The sequence below is a fragment of the Mastomys coucha genome, unplaced genomic scaffold, assembly GCF_008632895.1.
Source record: "Mastomys coucha isolate ucsf_1 unplaced genomic scaffold, UCSF_Mcou_1 pScaffold17, whole genome shotgun sequence".
In the NCBI taxonomy this organism is placed as follows: domain Eukaryota; kingdom Metazoa; phylum Chordata; class Mammalia; order Rodentia; family Muridae; genus Mastomys; species Mastomys coucha.
The window spans coordinates 30292398-30308928 of record NW_022196899.1 but is presented as its reverse complement, the minus strand read 5'-3'; the positions used below and the strand labels follow the sequence as shown (position 1 = coordinate 30308928).

The window sequence follows — 16531 nt, the reverse complement described above, 5'->3', positions numbered from 1 at the left end:
TTTTTTGGAGGGGAAACTGGGAATGGAGAAATTTACATGTAAATAAAATATCTAATAAAAAAAGAAATCGATTATTAATTAAGTAGAAGAAAACTTCTTCAGTTGTGTTAGTTCACAGGCTGGCACACTGAACCTCTGTAGGAGCACCAGTCTCACACACCACAGGGCAGCAGCTTTCTCTTAGAAACTGCTCTACTGAGGAGGATGCATGATTCTCTATATTACAGATGAAATTCAGCTTGATAACAATGAGCTGTTGGCTAGGGAGATGGCTGAGTTGCTGAAGTGCTTGCTGTGCAAGAATCAGGACTTGGGTGTGGATCTGTAGGTGTCCATGTGTCTAGAATCCCAGCACTAGGCAGAGAGAGGTAAATCCCTGTGGCTTTCTGGTCAGGTAGCCTAGCTAGTTAGTTTAGTGAGAGACTCTGTCTCAAAAACTAAGATGGGAAATGACCAAGAAAGGCACTTACACATGCATGAACATGCATACATTCATATTCCCACATACCACACCTATATTCAGAATGGCTCTATGATTAAAGCCTATGATAACCTCTTTTCACTAATAAAAACAAAGAACAGGAAGACTACTAAGAGAGAGTGTTCTATGATTTCTGATTACCTAAATATTAAAGAATACATAATTATAAAATAAAATAAATTCTTTATTGAACTTACTTTCTAGAAATATAAACCCTTAGCTGGGCATGGTGGTGCATAGGTATAATCCCAACACTCAGAAGTGTGAGGGGGAACCCAAGTTTTAAGACCAGACTCCCTGGTGAGACTCTTTTTCAAAAAACAAATGGAGAAGCCAGGAGTGAAGCATGCCTTTAATCCTAGAAATGGAAAGGCAGATTGCTGTAAGCTCGAGGTAAGCCTGATCTAGTGTAGCTACCTATACTAGTTAGTGGTACATGGTGAGAGCTTGTCTCAAACACCACCACCAAATAGGGAAGGAGAAGCGTAAATAAGTTAAATTATTCAGACTCTCACATTTGAAGATACATATGAACTCACTAGGGAGAATCCTTAGAGTAAACATTCTGTGGATACTTTTAGGTTTTCTGTCTGAACCTTCCTGTTTTTAAATTTTTGCTATAGAGTGATGTTCCAATAGATCTACTTGATGTGGATAAGAATTCTGCTGTTGTGAGCTTTAGCAGCTGTGACACAGAGGTGAGCTAAACAAAACAAAACAAAACAAAAACAAAACCTTCCTGTCTTCGGTTTGTGTTGCAGCATTTAGTGATGTCTGTAGTGCTGCTGGGGTTTGAAGCTGCTGCTTGCATCATTTCCATGTGGGCTTTTCTCTCAGAATCTGCCTGTCCTTTCCCCATCCTCAGATTTCTGACCCTGAGGCCCTGCCCAGGCTCCCCAGGCTCTCATCCCTGCACTCATGTCCCTGCTCCCCTGGTAACTCACTCTAGGCCCTATCATGTCCTGCTGCACAACTTTCTCCTTTAGCTTCCCTGCCTCCAGTCTTGCCACTCACCTCAAGATTGCTGTGTGCTGCCACCAGAGAGGTGTTTGTCAAGAGACAGAGAAGAGATGGTGACTGGATTTGGTAGGAAGTTATGTGTATATTTTTAAAGGTAGTCATACAGATGAGGGTGTAACTTGGTGGTAGAATGCTTGGTTAGCATGTTTGAGGCCCTGGATATGATCCCAGAACTACCAAAGGAAATAGGAAAAGAAATTTAAAGCATAGATAAGAAAAAGTTGAAAACCACATGAAGTATGAAGGGCTTATTTTGCTCATTTATATACTGTTGGGGCAGAATTCCAGTGAATAACAGGCTTGGCTGAAACCTACATAGCCTCTGCCTTCCAAGTGCTGGGATTAAAGGTGTGCACTACCACACCCAGCAGATGAGTTTATTTTAAATATAATCTCATAGTAAACATTTTCCTTTTGTTAAGAGAAGAAACTTTAAATCATTCATGTCATTGATAGTAAGGTTTGTCATATGTTTTTGTGAGTAAACATAAAGATCTTGCTCATATGAAAACAAATCTAATGAGCTGGGCATGGTGGCTCACACATTTAATCCCAGCACGTGGAGAGAGCAGGAGCTCAAGTTCATCCTAAACTAGTTAGCAATTACCCTGGCTCACCCATCCCCAGTGAAATAACAACAAGTGTAATAAATATTGTTATTCTCGATTTGCTCAGATAGAGTAAGGAATGTATGTGGCATCTGGGATGTAGCCCAGTTGGTAGAGTGCTTGCATGAACAAAGCCCAGGGCTTCATACCCTGCACTTCCTCAACCTGGCATAGCAGTCTAAGCCTGTGATCTCATCACTCTAGAGGGGACAGGAGGCTCCAAAGTCCTGGGTTTGCTTGGTTACAGAACTGTGCCAATCTAGGATACATAGCACCCCATCCTAAAAAGCAATTAGCCAGTTTTATTTACATCGCCATGGAAGTATTTGAAAAGCTTGTTTTATGCTAATTTAAAACGTGTTTCCTGGACTGTGGCTTCTTAAGAAATTTGGGGAATTTGAACTATTTTAAAAAGTAGGAAGACAAGCAGTTGTCTTCACGTAGCTCTCACTTGCGGTATACGGCCCTCCTCACCATCTTCTTGCTACTCTTAATACTTTTTTTTTAAGTGAGTTTTATTCAAGTAAATAGCAAACTATTACTAATGGTGTTTTGTTGTTTCTCAACTTTAAATTCTTCCAGTCAAATGACAACTTTCTTCTTGCCACTTATCGGTGTCAGGCAAATACCACCAGGCTGGAGCTCAAGGTAAAATTGCTTAGAAATTGCCTTTGTTTCTTTAATTTTGTTTTTGATGCTCAGGAACAAGTCTTACAAATTTAGGGTTGTAACTTTGTATATTTATGGGTGTCTGTGTGTGTGTGTGTGTGTGTGTGTGTGTGTGCACTCACCCCTTCATTTCCAAATGTTTGAACCCCCTTTTCCTTTGGTGTGTCTGACATATGCTGTTGCTCTGCTGCACTGAAGCCCTCTGTGAGATGAATCTGTTTGAAGGCACATCTTTGCACTGGCCAGTCCTAAGCACGGCACACTCACACTCAGGAAGCGTCTCCGCAACCATTGCTCTGAACTTCCCACCAACAGGAACTTTCTTTTCTAGTTTTCTTTCCTTTTGGCAGGGGATGGATAGTGAGGACTAAGTCTGGTCTCACTCTGTAGCCCAGGCTGAATTTGAGCATTGGCAGTTACTCTCCAGAGTGCTGGGATTATACCGTGTGCACCGTGCCTGGCTTTGCTGCTTCTATTCTGAAAAGTTCAAGCATGCTTGGAATGGTGATTAATCCAGAGCAAATTTGTTTTCTGTCACTTGCCACCTAAAATCATTCTGAAGCAAATACAGTGGATTTATATTTTATTTGTAAATATTTTATAATATTTAAAAGATGAGTACTCTTTTTAAAAAATAAGTAATACTATTTTCAATCAAAATTGAACAATTATTATCAAGTAAAATGTTTAAATTCTTCTGATTCACTTTTATATATTTATCTGTTCATGGTTTAAGTATAACAGAATTATTGAAATTGTGTAGTCATTGTATTTTCATACTGTTTAGATTTTTGCTGGTTGAATTCTAGTCATTTAATTATTTCTTTATCCCAGGCCTAATGGTACACACCTTTAATCCTAGAGCTTAGGAGGGAGAGGCAGGAGGAGCTCTATGCATTCAAGGCCAGTGTGATCTACACAGTGAATTTCATGACAGCCAGGACCACATAAAAGAGAACCTATATAACAACCAAAACAACAAACACATGTACATACACACACACTCATACAGAAAATTATTACCTTCTGTTCTGGTGAAAATTTTTAAATTCTCATTTTGGTTTAGTCTTTGTTTTGTAGTGCTGGCCTTAAACACACCTTTTTTGTTTTTGTTTTTCCTCTTTCATAATTTTATGTCACCAAGGAAGGTTATATCAGTACATTTGAAAAGCAATGTTCTTTTTAAAAAGTTAAGCATAATAATACTAAATTCAAAAAAGGAAAAAATAATGCCTGAAAAGAACCGCAGGAATATTATGAAAGAGAAAAAAAGCCAGGTGAGTTCAAGGCCATGTTCAGCTACAAAGAGATATCCTGGTTCAAATAATGGGTAGGGAGAGGAGAAATAAATGGAGGAAAAGAATAAAGAAAAGAAAGGGAAACGAGGAAGAAGAATATAAGATAGGACTTTTCTATGAATGCAGGCCATTTCAAAATGTCATCAGCCGGGCAGTGGTGGCGCACGCACTTGGGAGGCAGAGGCAGGTGGATTTCTGAGTTCGAGGCCAGCCTGGTCTACAGAGTGAGTTCCAGGACAGCCAAAGCAACACAGAGAAACCCTGTCTCCAAAAACAAAAAACAAAATCAAACTGTCATCAATTTTTCTATTAATTTTTTTTATTTAACATGTTAGAACTGGTGTTGGTACAACTGGTTCCATCTAGAAAAATTAAATGAATTCTTTCTTTCCTTCCTTCTTTCTTTCTTTTCTTTTTCTTTTTAATTTTGGACCATGTATATGCAAGGAAAGTGCCTCTAGACCATGTTTTGGGTTTTGGTTAGAGACAAGCTTGGCCAGGTCAGCTTGTACTGCGGGCTGGCTTGTAACTTGAGATCTTTCTGCCTCAGCTTCCTATGTCCTGGGATTTCAGGTCTGAGCCACCGGGTCTGACCCTAGTATACATTTATTCTGTGCCATATATAATAAATAAATATGTACCTTGTTATTGAAAAATAACAAGAAGTGTAATAATAAGAAGTGTAATTGTTTTCCAGATAATAGGATAAATATAAAGACAACCTCTGTATTGTTATAAAGACCACTGAAAAGGGGGTACACATGGACCATACATAAAAGGATTCAAAATAACTAACAAAGGAGTAAAAGCCCTGCCTCTTTAACAGCGTATAAGGAGCAATTTCTATAACAGTCTATCAAAAAATATTACAGAACATCATCAGTGGGTACAGGAATAGTAGAGGACACCAGAGTCAGTGGGAAAATAATTGTTGTAACCATTTCGGAAAACAGGTAATGACAACATTTAGGAGTATCTAGGTAACAGCAATAAAATCACAGTAGTATGTATATACACAGATAGGGTAGAGTAAACTAAAGCAATGTTTATGGAGGGACCAAGGTAGACCCACAAGGAACATTCATTTGGTATTGAAGTATATGTTGGCAGCTGCTACAACGGGTAAGTTGATCTGTCTGTGCTGATTAGTTTCTCATTACCACAACTGAGTATCGGAGAGGAGCAATTTAAAGAGGAAGGGTGTATTCTGGCTGACAGTCTCAGAGCTTCCATGTAGAGGAAGGCGTGTTGTAGTAGAGTATAGAAGCTCACCTCACTGGCCAGGAAGCACAGTGACCCACAGAGAACTGCCTCCAAGACAGCTGTCGTCAAAGACACACACCTAGTATGCTACTTCCTGTTCTGAGGTACCACCTACAGACATTTCCACTACTTGCCAGTGATTCTGTCAAATTTGGAATCCATCCAGGGATCAATCTTGTTGGTTAGTCAGAGTTCTTAAGATCCAGTCGTCTTAGGGTTTCTATTGCTGTGAAGAGACAGCACATGGCAATTCTCATAAAGGGGCTGGCTTACAATTTCAGAGGTTTTTGTCCATTTTCATCATGGTGGAAAGCATGGCAGTGTACAGACAGACATGGTGCTAGAGAAGGAGGTGAGAGTTCTACATCTTTATCCACAGGGAACAGGAGACTCTGTGTGCTTGAGCATATGAGACTTCAAAGCCCACTCCCACAGTGACAAATTTCCTCCAACCAAACCACACTTAACTCCAACAAGGCCACCCTTCTAATAGTGTCACTCCTTATGGGCCAAGCATTCAAACTCATGTGTCTGTGGGGGCCATTCCTATTCAAACTACCAGCCACTTCCCAAAAGGCCCCAGTGCAAGAACCTTTGGGGGACATTTCTTCAAATTATTAGAATACCTTTTGGCATGGAAGGGATTCAAGAAAAACATAAAATGCAGACACATACACACACACACACACACACACACACACACACACACGTATATAATGATAGGAAGAAAGGTAAGGAAAGAACTGTGCCATGGGATACTAAAGGGTATATAATGAGGGAGAAGCATAAGTGGAGCAAGAATGGGAAGGAGATAATAGCAGTAGGAGGAGCAATGAGAAAGGAGAAAGTTGAACATTAGAAATGAAGCAAAGATGTCTAATCTAGCTGTTATAGGGTTTTACTGCTGTGAACAGACACCATGACCAAAGCAACTCTTATAAAGACAACATAAGGGCTGTTTCCACTCCCCTTTGGCAGCAGCATTCCTCGGCATTTATCCTATGGCTCTGGCATCTCAAAAATCTCTGGGTCCCTAAGGCAACTTCAATGTTACAGCTTCTTGTTTCAATGTCTGGGATCCACACATGATCCTTTGAGTTCCTCCAATGGGCTGGTATTACTTTTCCAGCTCTGCCCTCTATAGCATTCTAAGATCAGATTGATCCACTCCACTTCACTGCTGTTCTTGGTGATCATCCATGGTACTGGCATCTCCAATACACTGGGGTCTTCTGCTGCAACTACACTTCACCAATAGCCTCTCATAGTCTCTCTTCCTGGTGCCAAGCCCCAAATCCTTTGCATTACCCCTTCAGTCCTGGGCCATCAACTACATACAACTGAGGCTGCACCTTCACCAATGGCCTTCCATGGCCTGTCACAGTGCCACTTCCCAGAAGATTTCACCTCAGTGATACTGGTCTCTTCTTAATCACCGCTAATTTCTTAGCTCCAGCTAACCAGCACCAGTTGTTCCAGTAGTCCCTTTTTATGGCCGAGCTACTTAGTTGTGCTGCTTGCTGGGATTAGAACATGGCCCCCTTGTTCTATTACATTATTACCAACATTTCGTTTCCCAAATCCTTTACTGCCTAAGCAGTGGCTATCCTGGATCATGCTCTGTAGATTGAACTTGAACTCGGAGATCTGCATGCTTGTCTCCTGGGATTAAAGGTACATACCACCACATCTGGACTTAAGCTTTTCTTTACCTAGAACTTGCTATGTCCCAGGCTGGCCTTGAACTTGGAGATTTTCTTGGCTTTGTCTCCTGGGATTAAAGGTGTGTACCACCATGCCTGGATCTAAATTTAACTGGGTGGGATCTTGCCCAAAATTCCCTCTCCCTTAATCTGTTATCTCCTAGAATACAGAATTCTGCTCCATTTCACTTCCTGGTGCCCCTTTAATATTCAAACCATATATTTTATATTTTTCCTTTCTAAGCTAGCTACGCTTATTCAAAATGCTCTTCATGAGACTTAACCAAAGAATAAAGTCTTTGCTGTGCTTTTTTGAGACTTCCCTTGTCAATGCAATTAATATAAATCTCTTTATCTTAGCCTCAGGTAGACTCTTCATACAATGGCAAAAAGCAGCCACATTCTTCACCAAAATATCACGAGAACAGTCTCTCGGCAACATTAAAATTACTCTTCTTTTGGGGGGGGGCGTGGCGCAGGGCAAGAGAGTTGGCTCAGCAGTTAAGAGCACTGACTGCTCTCTTCCATCTATTTGACTTGAGTGAGTGACTTTATTCTCAGCCTACACAGAACAGGTTACATTCATTTAAGAACTGGTGTGTGTATTAAGATGGTCTATCCATAAAGTCATTCACCAACTGTTTCAGTGAACAATGGTTCTGCTTGGAGGGTGGCACAGACATTAGGTGAGGTAAGAATTTGGTTCATTAGCTGTGATAATTTGGAAAAGCATTCATCTCAGAGAAATTGTAACTTATAAAGTCCTCTTCTTCAAACTTGATACAAGAGTTACAAACATCAAGCAAAGCATTCAGTCCCACTCTTTGTTGTTCTCTTACAAGCCACCTCCCAAGTTAATTGTCTTATGTTTCTTTTGGGTATATAAATAGTTTTGAAATATATAAGCTGTTCTGAAAACCATAGTATAGTGTAAAAACATGAAATAAACAATACTACTAATAGAGAGGCTGAGATAGGAGAAGCAAGATTTCAAGACCCTTATGTTGTACACAGCAAGACACTGTTATGAACAAACAAGCTGAAAAGTGTATATAGGCTGTACAATATTGGACCTATTTCTCCAATTACCAAATTGGAGAGGTCATTGGATAACAATCAACAAATTTCTAATTCCTCATATTTTTGGATTTCAATCAATTAGGATATGTTGGTAATATTAATTTTCATATTAAGATATTAAGAAAAAGTAATTGTTACTTCCTGATGTTTTCGTTGTGAGAGGTGGAATTAAGTTTGTGTGGATTTGTTGAAAGAGTACTTTCTTGCTTCTAGAGTGAAGTTTTGCTCCTTATGTTGATGTTTTTCATCTATTATCCTTTGTAGGGCTGGATTTGTGGAAAGATATTGTGTAAATTTTGTTTTGTCATGGAATATTTTGTTTTCTTCATCTATGGTAATTGAGAGTTTTGCTGGTTATAGTAAGTAGCCTTGGCTGGCATTTGTGTTCTTGTAGGGTTTGTACGACATCTGCCCAGGATTTTCTAGCTTTCATAGTCTCTGGTGAGAAGTCTGCCTTAATTCTGATAGGCCTGCCTTTATATGTTACTTGACCTTTTCCCCTTACTGCTTTTAAAATTCTTTCTTTGTTTAGTGCATTTGATGTTTTGATTATTATGTGATGGGAGGAATTTCTTTTCTGGTCCAGTCTATTTGGAGTTCTGTAAGCTTCTTGTATGTTCATGGGCATCTCTTTCTTTAGGTTAGCGAAGTTTTGTTAAAGATATTTACCGGCCCATTACCTTGGGAGTCTTCACTCTCTTCTATACCTATTATCCTTAGGTTTGGTCTTCTCATTGTATCCTGGATTTCCTGAATGTTTTGGGTTAGGAGCTTTTTGCTTTTTGCATTTTCTTTGACTGTTGTGTCAATGTTTTCTATGGTGTCTTCTGCCCCTGAGATTCTCTCTTCTGTGTCTTGTATTCTGTTGGTGATGCTTGCATATATGACTCCTGTTTTCTTTCCTAGGTTTTGTATCTGATTTCTTTATTGTTTCTATTTCCATTTTTAGATTTTGGGTGCTTTTGTTCATTTCCTTCACCTGTTTGATTGTGTTTTCCTGTAGTTCTTTAAGGGATTTTGTGTTTCCTCTTGAAGGGTTTCTAGCTGTTTACCTGTGTTCTTTATTTCTTTGAGGGTGTTATTTATGTCTTTCTTAAAGTCCTGTATCATCATCATGAGAAGTGATTTTATGTCTGAATCTTGCTTTTCCAGTGTGATGGTGTGTCTAGGACTTGCTATGGTGGGAGAATTGGTGATGCCAGATTGGGAGAATCTGATGATGCCAAGTGACCTTGGTTTGTATTGTTTATTTTCTTAAGCTTGCCCTGCACCATCTGGCTATCTTTAATGCTACCTGCCCTTGCTAAATCTGACTGGAGCCTGTTCTTCCTGTGATCCTGGTTGTGTCAGAACTCCTCAGAATCAAGCTGACTCTGTGATCCTGTGATGATCCTGTGATTCTGGGATCCTGTGATCCTGGGCTTGTCAGAGTGCCTGGGAGTGCAGCTTCCTCTGGGTGTTTTGGGACTGGCTGCAGAGTTTGAGCCCAAGGTATGCTCAGTACACCAGCCCAGACAGACTGGAAGGAACCTGAGCCACTGGGCTGGCGGAGTTCTTGTGTGCCTGGTCCCGCACACAGTAACCACCAGTTACTCCCAGTGTTGGGACAGATGTTGTGTCTTAAACATTAATTTTTATTTACCACTTAGATAAAAGGTTATTTTCTTCATGTACTGGAAAAGCATGAACTAAAATCTCAGTTACAGAAGTTACTTTTGTGGTATGAGAGAGAGCTGGAAAAAGAAGTGCACATCAAGCATTACTCTGATGTTATGTCTTTGCAGTTTAGTGAGTCAATCTTGGGTGTTTTCAACTATCTCCAGATCCAACCAGCCATATCAAAATATCCTGGAAGAATATCCCAGTCTAGGTGTAACTGGTTATAATATGCTCTCTACTCTCTTTCCTAGAAACATTTATTTCTGTGAACAGACTTGTAACAATACCTCTGTATAATTCCCAGTTCTGAGAAAAATGAAGTATTTTAATTTAGTTTTAGTTATTTCAAGAATTTACTTTTCTATTTGACAAAAATGCCCAGTTTTTATTATTTTTCTTGTCAATATTTAAGTATATTATGTACACATCCTTCTGACATACAGGGTACTATCTGAGAATGATCATCTGACCTTTGAGTGATGAGTGTGGGACAGATGAACTGAAAATACATGATGGTAGTAACTGGGAGGATAATTAATATTGTTAAATGCTGCCAAAATCACTTCAAGTTTTCCTGTACGCTCATGATGGAAAGTGTTTGATAGATGCTTTGTATCCTTCAGAATAATCCAGGACAGACAGGACAGAAGCATTCACTACCTAAGTAAAGATGAAAATAATTTCATGCGGCTAACTTTTCCTCTTTCCTTTTATGTTATCAGATTCGTTCAATTGAAGGCCAGTATGGCACACTCCAGGCATATGTGACTCCAAGAATCCAACCGAAAACCTGTCAGGTTCGCCAATACCACATCAAACCTCTATCGCTCCATCAAAGAACTCACTTTATTGACCACGACAGGTATAGAGCTGGGGAGAGTGGGATATTTGTAAGATATTACATTAGTCACACAAGACTGCTTTGATTTTTATTTTGATTGAATCTTATTGATTATATGTGTGTTTGTATGTGTTGTATGTGAGTGCACAGGTGCCATGGTATGAATGTTGAGGTCTGGTGACAGCTTTAGGATGTTGGTACTTTCTCTCCACTGTGTGAGTCTAAGGGATTGAACTCAGGATGCCAAGCTTGGCATGAGTGTTTTTACCTGAACCATCTTACCAACTTGTGTCTGAATTTGTTTATTATTTTAAAAGTTTTTTTTTTTTTTACAAAATTTAATATTTGTTTTCACATTTAGCAATTTTTCCTTTTTTTATTAGATATTTTCTTTATTTACATTTCAAATGATATCTCCTTTCCCAGTTTCCCCTCTGGGAAAAAAAAATCCTGTTCTCTTCCCCCTCCCCCTGCTCACCCACCTACCCTCTCCCAATTCCTGGCCCTGGCATTCCCCTACACTGGGGCATTGAACCTTGACAGGACCAAAGGCTTCTCCTCCCATTGATGACCGACTAGGCCATCCTCTGCTGCATATGCTGCTGGAGCCATGAGTCCCACCATGTGTACTCTTTGGTTGGTGGTTTAGTCCCTGGGAGCTCAGAGGGTACTAGATACTTCATATTGTTGTTCCTCCTATGGTGCTGCAAACCCTTCAGCTCCTTGGGTCCTTTCTTTAGCTCCTTCATTGGGGACCCTGTACTCAGTCCAATGGGTGCCTGTGAGCCTCCACTTCTGCATTACTTGGGTACTGTCAGAGCCTCTCTCAGGAGACAGCTATATCAGGCTCCCATCAGCCAGCACTTGCTGGCATCCACAACAGTGTCTGGGTTTGGTGATTGAATATGGGAAGGATTCCCAGGTGGAGCAGTCTCTGGATTCTCCTTCCTTCAGTCTCTGCTCCATAGTTAGTCTCTGCAACTCCTTCCATGGGTATTTTGTTCCCCCTTCTAAGAAGGATCGAAGTATCCACACTTTGGTCTTCCTTCTTCTTGAGTTTCTTGTGGTTTGTGAATTGTACTTTGGGTATTCCGAGCTTCTGGGCGAATATTCACTTATCAGTGAGTGCATACAATGTGTGTTCTTTTGTAATTGGGTTACTTCACTCAGGATGATATCCTCCAGATCCATCCATTTCCCTAAGAATTTCATAAGTTATTGTTTTTAATAGCTGAGTAGTACTCCATTGTGTAGATGTACTATATTTTCTGTATCCATCCTTCTGTTGAAGGACAGAGGAAACTGGGTTGTTTCCAGCTTCTGGTTATTATAAATAAGGCTGCTATGAACATAGTAGAGCATGTGTCCTTATTGCATATTGGAGTATCTTTTCGGTATATGTCCAGGAGTTGTATAGCTGGGTCCTCAGGTAATACTATATCCAATTTCCCAAGGAACCACCAGACTGATTTCCAGAGAGGTTGTATTAGTTTGCAATTCCACCGCAATGAAGGAGTGTTCCTCTTTCTCCACAACCTCGCCAGCATCTGGTGTCACCTGAGTTTTTGTTTTTTGTTTTGTTTTGTTTTTCGAGACAGGGTTTATCTGTGTAGCCCTGGCTGTCCTGTTACTTACTCTGTAGACCAGGCTGGCCTGGAATTCAGAAATCCGCCTGCCTCTGCCTCCCAAGTGCTGGGATTAAACGCGTGTGCCACCACCGCCTTCACCTGAGTTTTTAATCTTAGCCATTCTGACTGGTGTGAGATGAAATCTCAGGGATGTTCTGATTTGCATTTCCCTGATGACTAAGGATGTCAAACATTTCTTAAGGTGCTTCTCAGCCATTCAGCATTCCTCAGTTGAGAATTCTTTGTTTAGCTCTGTACCCCATTTTAATAGGGTTATTTGGTTCTCTGGAGTCTAACTTCTTGAGTTCTTTGTATATATTGGATATTAGCCCTCTATCAGATATAGGGTTGGTAAAGATCTTTTCCAATCTGTTGGTTGCCATTTTGTCCTACTGACAGTGTCTTTTGCCTTGCAGAAGCTTTGCAATTTTATGAAGTCCCATTTGTTAATTCTTGATCTTAGAGCATAAGCTATTGGTGTTCTCTTCAGGAAAATTTCTGCTGTGCCCGTGTGCTTGAGGCTCTTCCCTACTTTCTTTTCTATTAGTTTCAGTGTGTCTGGTTTTATGTGGATGTTCTTGATCCACTTGGACTTGAGCTTTGTACAAGGAGATAGGAATGGATTGATTTGCACTCTTGTACATGCTAACTGCCAGTTGAGCCAGCACCATTTGTTGAAAATGCTGTCTTTTTTCCACTGCATGGTTTTAGCTCCTTTGTCAAAGATCAAGTGACCATAGGTGCATGGGTTCATTTCTGGGTCTTCAATTCTATTCCATTGATTTACCTACCTGTCACTGTACCAATACCATGCAGTTTTTATCACAATTGCTGTGTAGTACAGCTTAAGGTCAGGGATGGTGATTCCACCAGAGGTTCTTTTATTGTTGAGAATCGTTTTCAATATCCTAGTTTTTCTGTTATTCCAGATGAATTGCAAATTGCTCTTTCCAATGCTGTGAAGAACTGAGTTGGAATTTTGATGGGGATTGCATTGAATCTTGTAGATTGCTTTCGGCAAGGTGGCCATTTTTACTATATTAATCCTGCCAATCCATGAGCATGGGAGATCTTTCCATCTTCTGAGATCTTCTTCGATTTCTTTCTTCAGAGACTTGAAGTTCTTGTCAAACAGATCTTTTACTTGCTTAGTTAGGGTTACACCGAGGTATTTTATATTATTTGTAACTATTGTGAAGGGTGTTGTTTCCCTAATTTCTTTCTTAGCCTGTTTATCCTTTGTGTAGAGGAAGGCCACTGATTTGCTTGAGTTAATTTTATATCCAACTATTTTGCTGAAGTTGTTTATCAGGTTTAGAAGTTCTCTGGTGGAATTTTTGGGGTCACATCAGCAAGTAGTGATAATTTGACTCCTTCCTTTCCAATTTGTATCCCTTTGATCTCCTTTTGTTGTCTAATTGCTCTGGCTAGGAATTCAAATACTATATTGAATAGGTAGGGAGAGAGTGGGCAGCCTTGTCTAGTCCCTGATTTTAGTGGGATTGCTTCAAGTTTCTCTCCATTTAGTTTGATGTTGGCTACTGATCTGCCGTATATTGATTGCTTTTACTATGTTTAAGTATGGGCCTTGAATTCCTGATCTTTCCAAGACTTTTATCATGAAGGGATGTTGGATTTTGTCAAATGCTTTCTCAGCATCTAATGAGATGATCATATGTGTTTTTTTCCCTTTGAGTTTGTTTATATAGTGAATTACGTTGATGGATTTCCATATATTGAACCATCCTTGCATCCCAGGGATGAAGCATACTTGATCATGATGGATGATCGTTATGTTGTGTTCTTGGATTTGGTTTGCAAGAATTTATTGAGTATTTTTGCATCAATATTCATAATGGAAATTGGTCTTAAGTTTTTTTTTCTTTGTTAGGTCTTTGTGTGGTTTAGGTATCAGAGTAATTGTGGCTTCATAGAACAAATTAGGTAGTGACAAGATAGAGATGGCCCAGTCTTGTGCAGTCTTGTGCAGATTATCATGGCTACAAGATCCATATCATGCCCATCCTTCTGTTTCTATTTTGTGGAATAGTTTGAGGAGTATTGGTACTAGGTCTTCTTTGAAGATATGATAAAACTCTGCACTAAACCCATCTGGTCCTGGGCTTTTTTTTTTTTGTTGGAAGACTATTAATGACTGTTTCTATTTCCTTAGGGGATATGGGACTGTTTAGATAATTTATCTGATCTTGATTTAACTTTGGTACCTGGTATCTGTCTAGAAAATTATCCATTTCATCCAGGTTTTCCAGTTTTGTTGAGTATAGACTTTTGTAGTAGGATCTGATGATTTTTTTTGATTTCCTCAGTTTCTGTTGTTATATCTCCCTTTTCATTTCTGATTTTGTTAGTTAGGATACTGTCTCTGTACCCTCTAGTTGGTCTAGCTAAGGGTTTATCTATTTTATTGATTTTCTCAAAGAACCAGCTCTTGGTTTGGTTGATTCTTTTTGTTTCCACTTGGTTGATTTCAGACTTGAGTTTGATTATTTCCTGCTGTCTACTCCTCTTCAGTGAATTCGCTTCTTTTTGTTCTAGAGCTTTCAGATGTTCTGTCAAACTGCTAGTGTATGCTCTCTCCAGTTTCTTTTTGGAGGCACTCAGAGCTATGAGTTTTCCTCTTAGCACTGCTTTCATTGTGGCCCATAAGACTGGGTATGTTGTAGCTTCATTTTCATTAAACTCTAAAAAGTCTTTAATTTCTTCTTTGACCAAGTTATCATTGAGTAGAGCATTGTTCAGCTTCCATGTGTATGTGGGCTTTCTATTGTCTATGTTGTTATTGAAGAGCAGCCTAAGTTTTTGGTGATCTGATAGGATGCAAGGAATTATTTCAATCTTCTTGTATCTATTGAGGCCTGTTTTGTGGTGGGAGTACTGGGTTCTGATGATGCCAAGCAGTCTTGGCTGTAGATGGAGTAGAAAGTACACTGTCCCAGCTGCTCTGTGGCCTGTGCCTCCCGGCTGGTCCCACCTTTGAAAATCACCAGAGATAAAATCCAAAATTTAATATTTTATTTTTCCTATTTAGATGTTTTATTTATTCTTTGAGAATTTCATACAATATATTTTGGTCATATTTTTCCCTTCTCCCAACTGCCATCAAATCCTCCCCTGCCTGCCTATCCACCCAACTTCATGTACTCATTTTCTCTTAAAACAACAACAAAAAGCCAAATGAACATGGAGTTCAGTTTGTCTAATAAATACAAGGTACTTTGTCTTATTTTGGAAGCTATGTTGAGTTAGACTTCCCTGTCATCTGTTGCCATTCTGAGATCACTGGAGTAGCAAGTTTCCTTAAGTGCCTATCAAGAGCAAATAGTGTTTAGCATTTAGATGGCATAGTGGTTCCCCATGAACAGTCTGCATGTGCTCATCTCAACATCAGATTACCTTCTGCTGCACCACAAGGAATAGTGATAGGGAAAAAAACTGTGATAGTTCCTGATATTTCTAACAGAAGCATCTTAATGCTGGTAGGTTTTTGGGACAACATGGGATTAAACAAAAGAAAAAGGAAAGGAAAGAGATAACAATAATTTAAGACTTTGTGACATGTGTTTTGCCAAATGATTATATATTTTCTACTATTTGAAATCTATTTTATTAGCATATATTACTTTTACATAAACATGGGTTTATAATTAAATCATTATAATGTTCATAATACATTTTAACCATATTTGCCCATGCTTGCTAATTCTCCTCCTCTTCCTAACTGCCCCATCTCCTATTCCCATTCTATTCTCTTATCTTTGTGTGTGGTCCAGTTAAGTTCATTAGAGCTGTTTACAGAGCATGGGTATCTTACCACTGAACTTAAATGTTTTGTGTACCTTAGGGAGGATTGGGGTCCTATGGGCAACTCCTTGCTCTGTGACAAGATAGAGATGGCCCAGTCTTGTGCAGATTATCATGGCTACAAGATCCATATCATGCCCACAACTATTACCACTTGATTCCTTTTATTTTATGTTCATTGGTATTTTGGCTGCATAGATGTTTGTGTGAGGGTATCAGAAGCCCTGGAACTGGAGTTAAAGAGAGGTGTGAGCTGCCATGTGGTTTCTGTGAATTGAACCCTGTCTTCTAGAAGACCAGCCAGTGCTCTTAAACTGCTGAGTCATCTCTCCTGCCTCACCACTCGATTCTTTTTTTTTCTGGGTGGGCAGGGTGTGGGGTGGGGCTGGAAGGTGTCGAGACAGGGTTTCTCTGTGTAGCCCTGGCTGTCCTGGAACTCACTCTGTAGACCAGGCTGGC

The 16531-nt window shown here is 39.7% G+C and overlaps 1 protein-coding gene across 2 annotated transcripts in view; it reads left to right on the top strand.

Moving 5' to 3' along the window:
* Bbs7 (Bardet-Biedl syndrome 7) overlaps positions 1–16531 on the top strand; it is a 50464-nt gene that overhangs the window by 26624 nt on the left and 7309 nt on the right. For both annotated transcript variants that reach the window (XM_031376633.1, XM_031376632.1), the window contains 3 exons: positions 1105–1179; positions 2692–2757; positions 10504–10643. In XM_031376633.1, coding sequence (XP_031232493.1) covers positions 1105–1179; positions 2692–2757; positions 10504–10643 — 281 coding nt within the window. The remainder of the gene's footprint in view (positions 1–1104; positions 1180–2691; positions 2758–10503; positions 10644–16531) is intronic.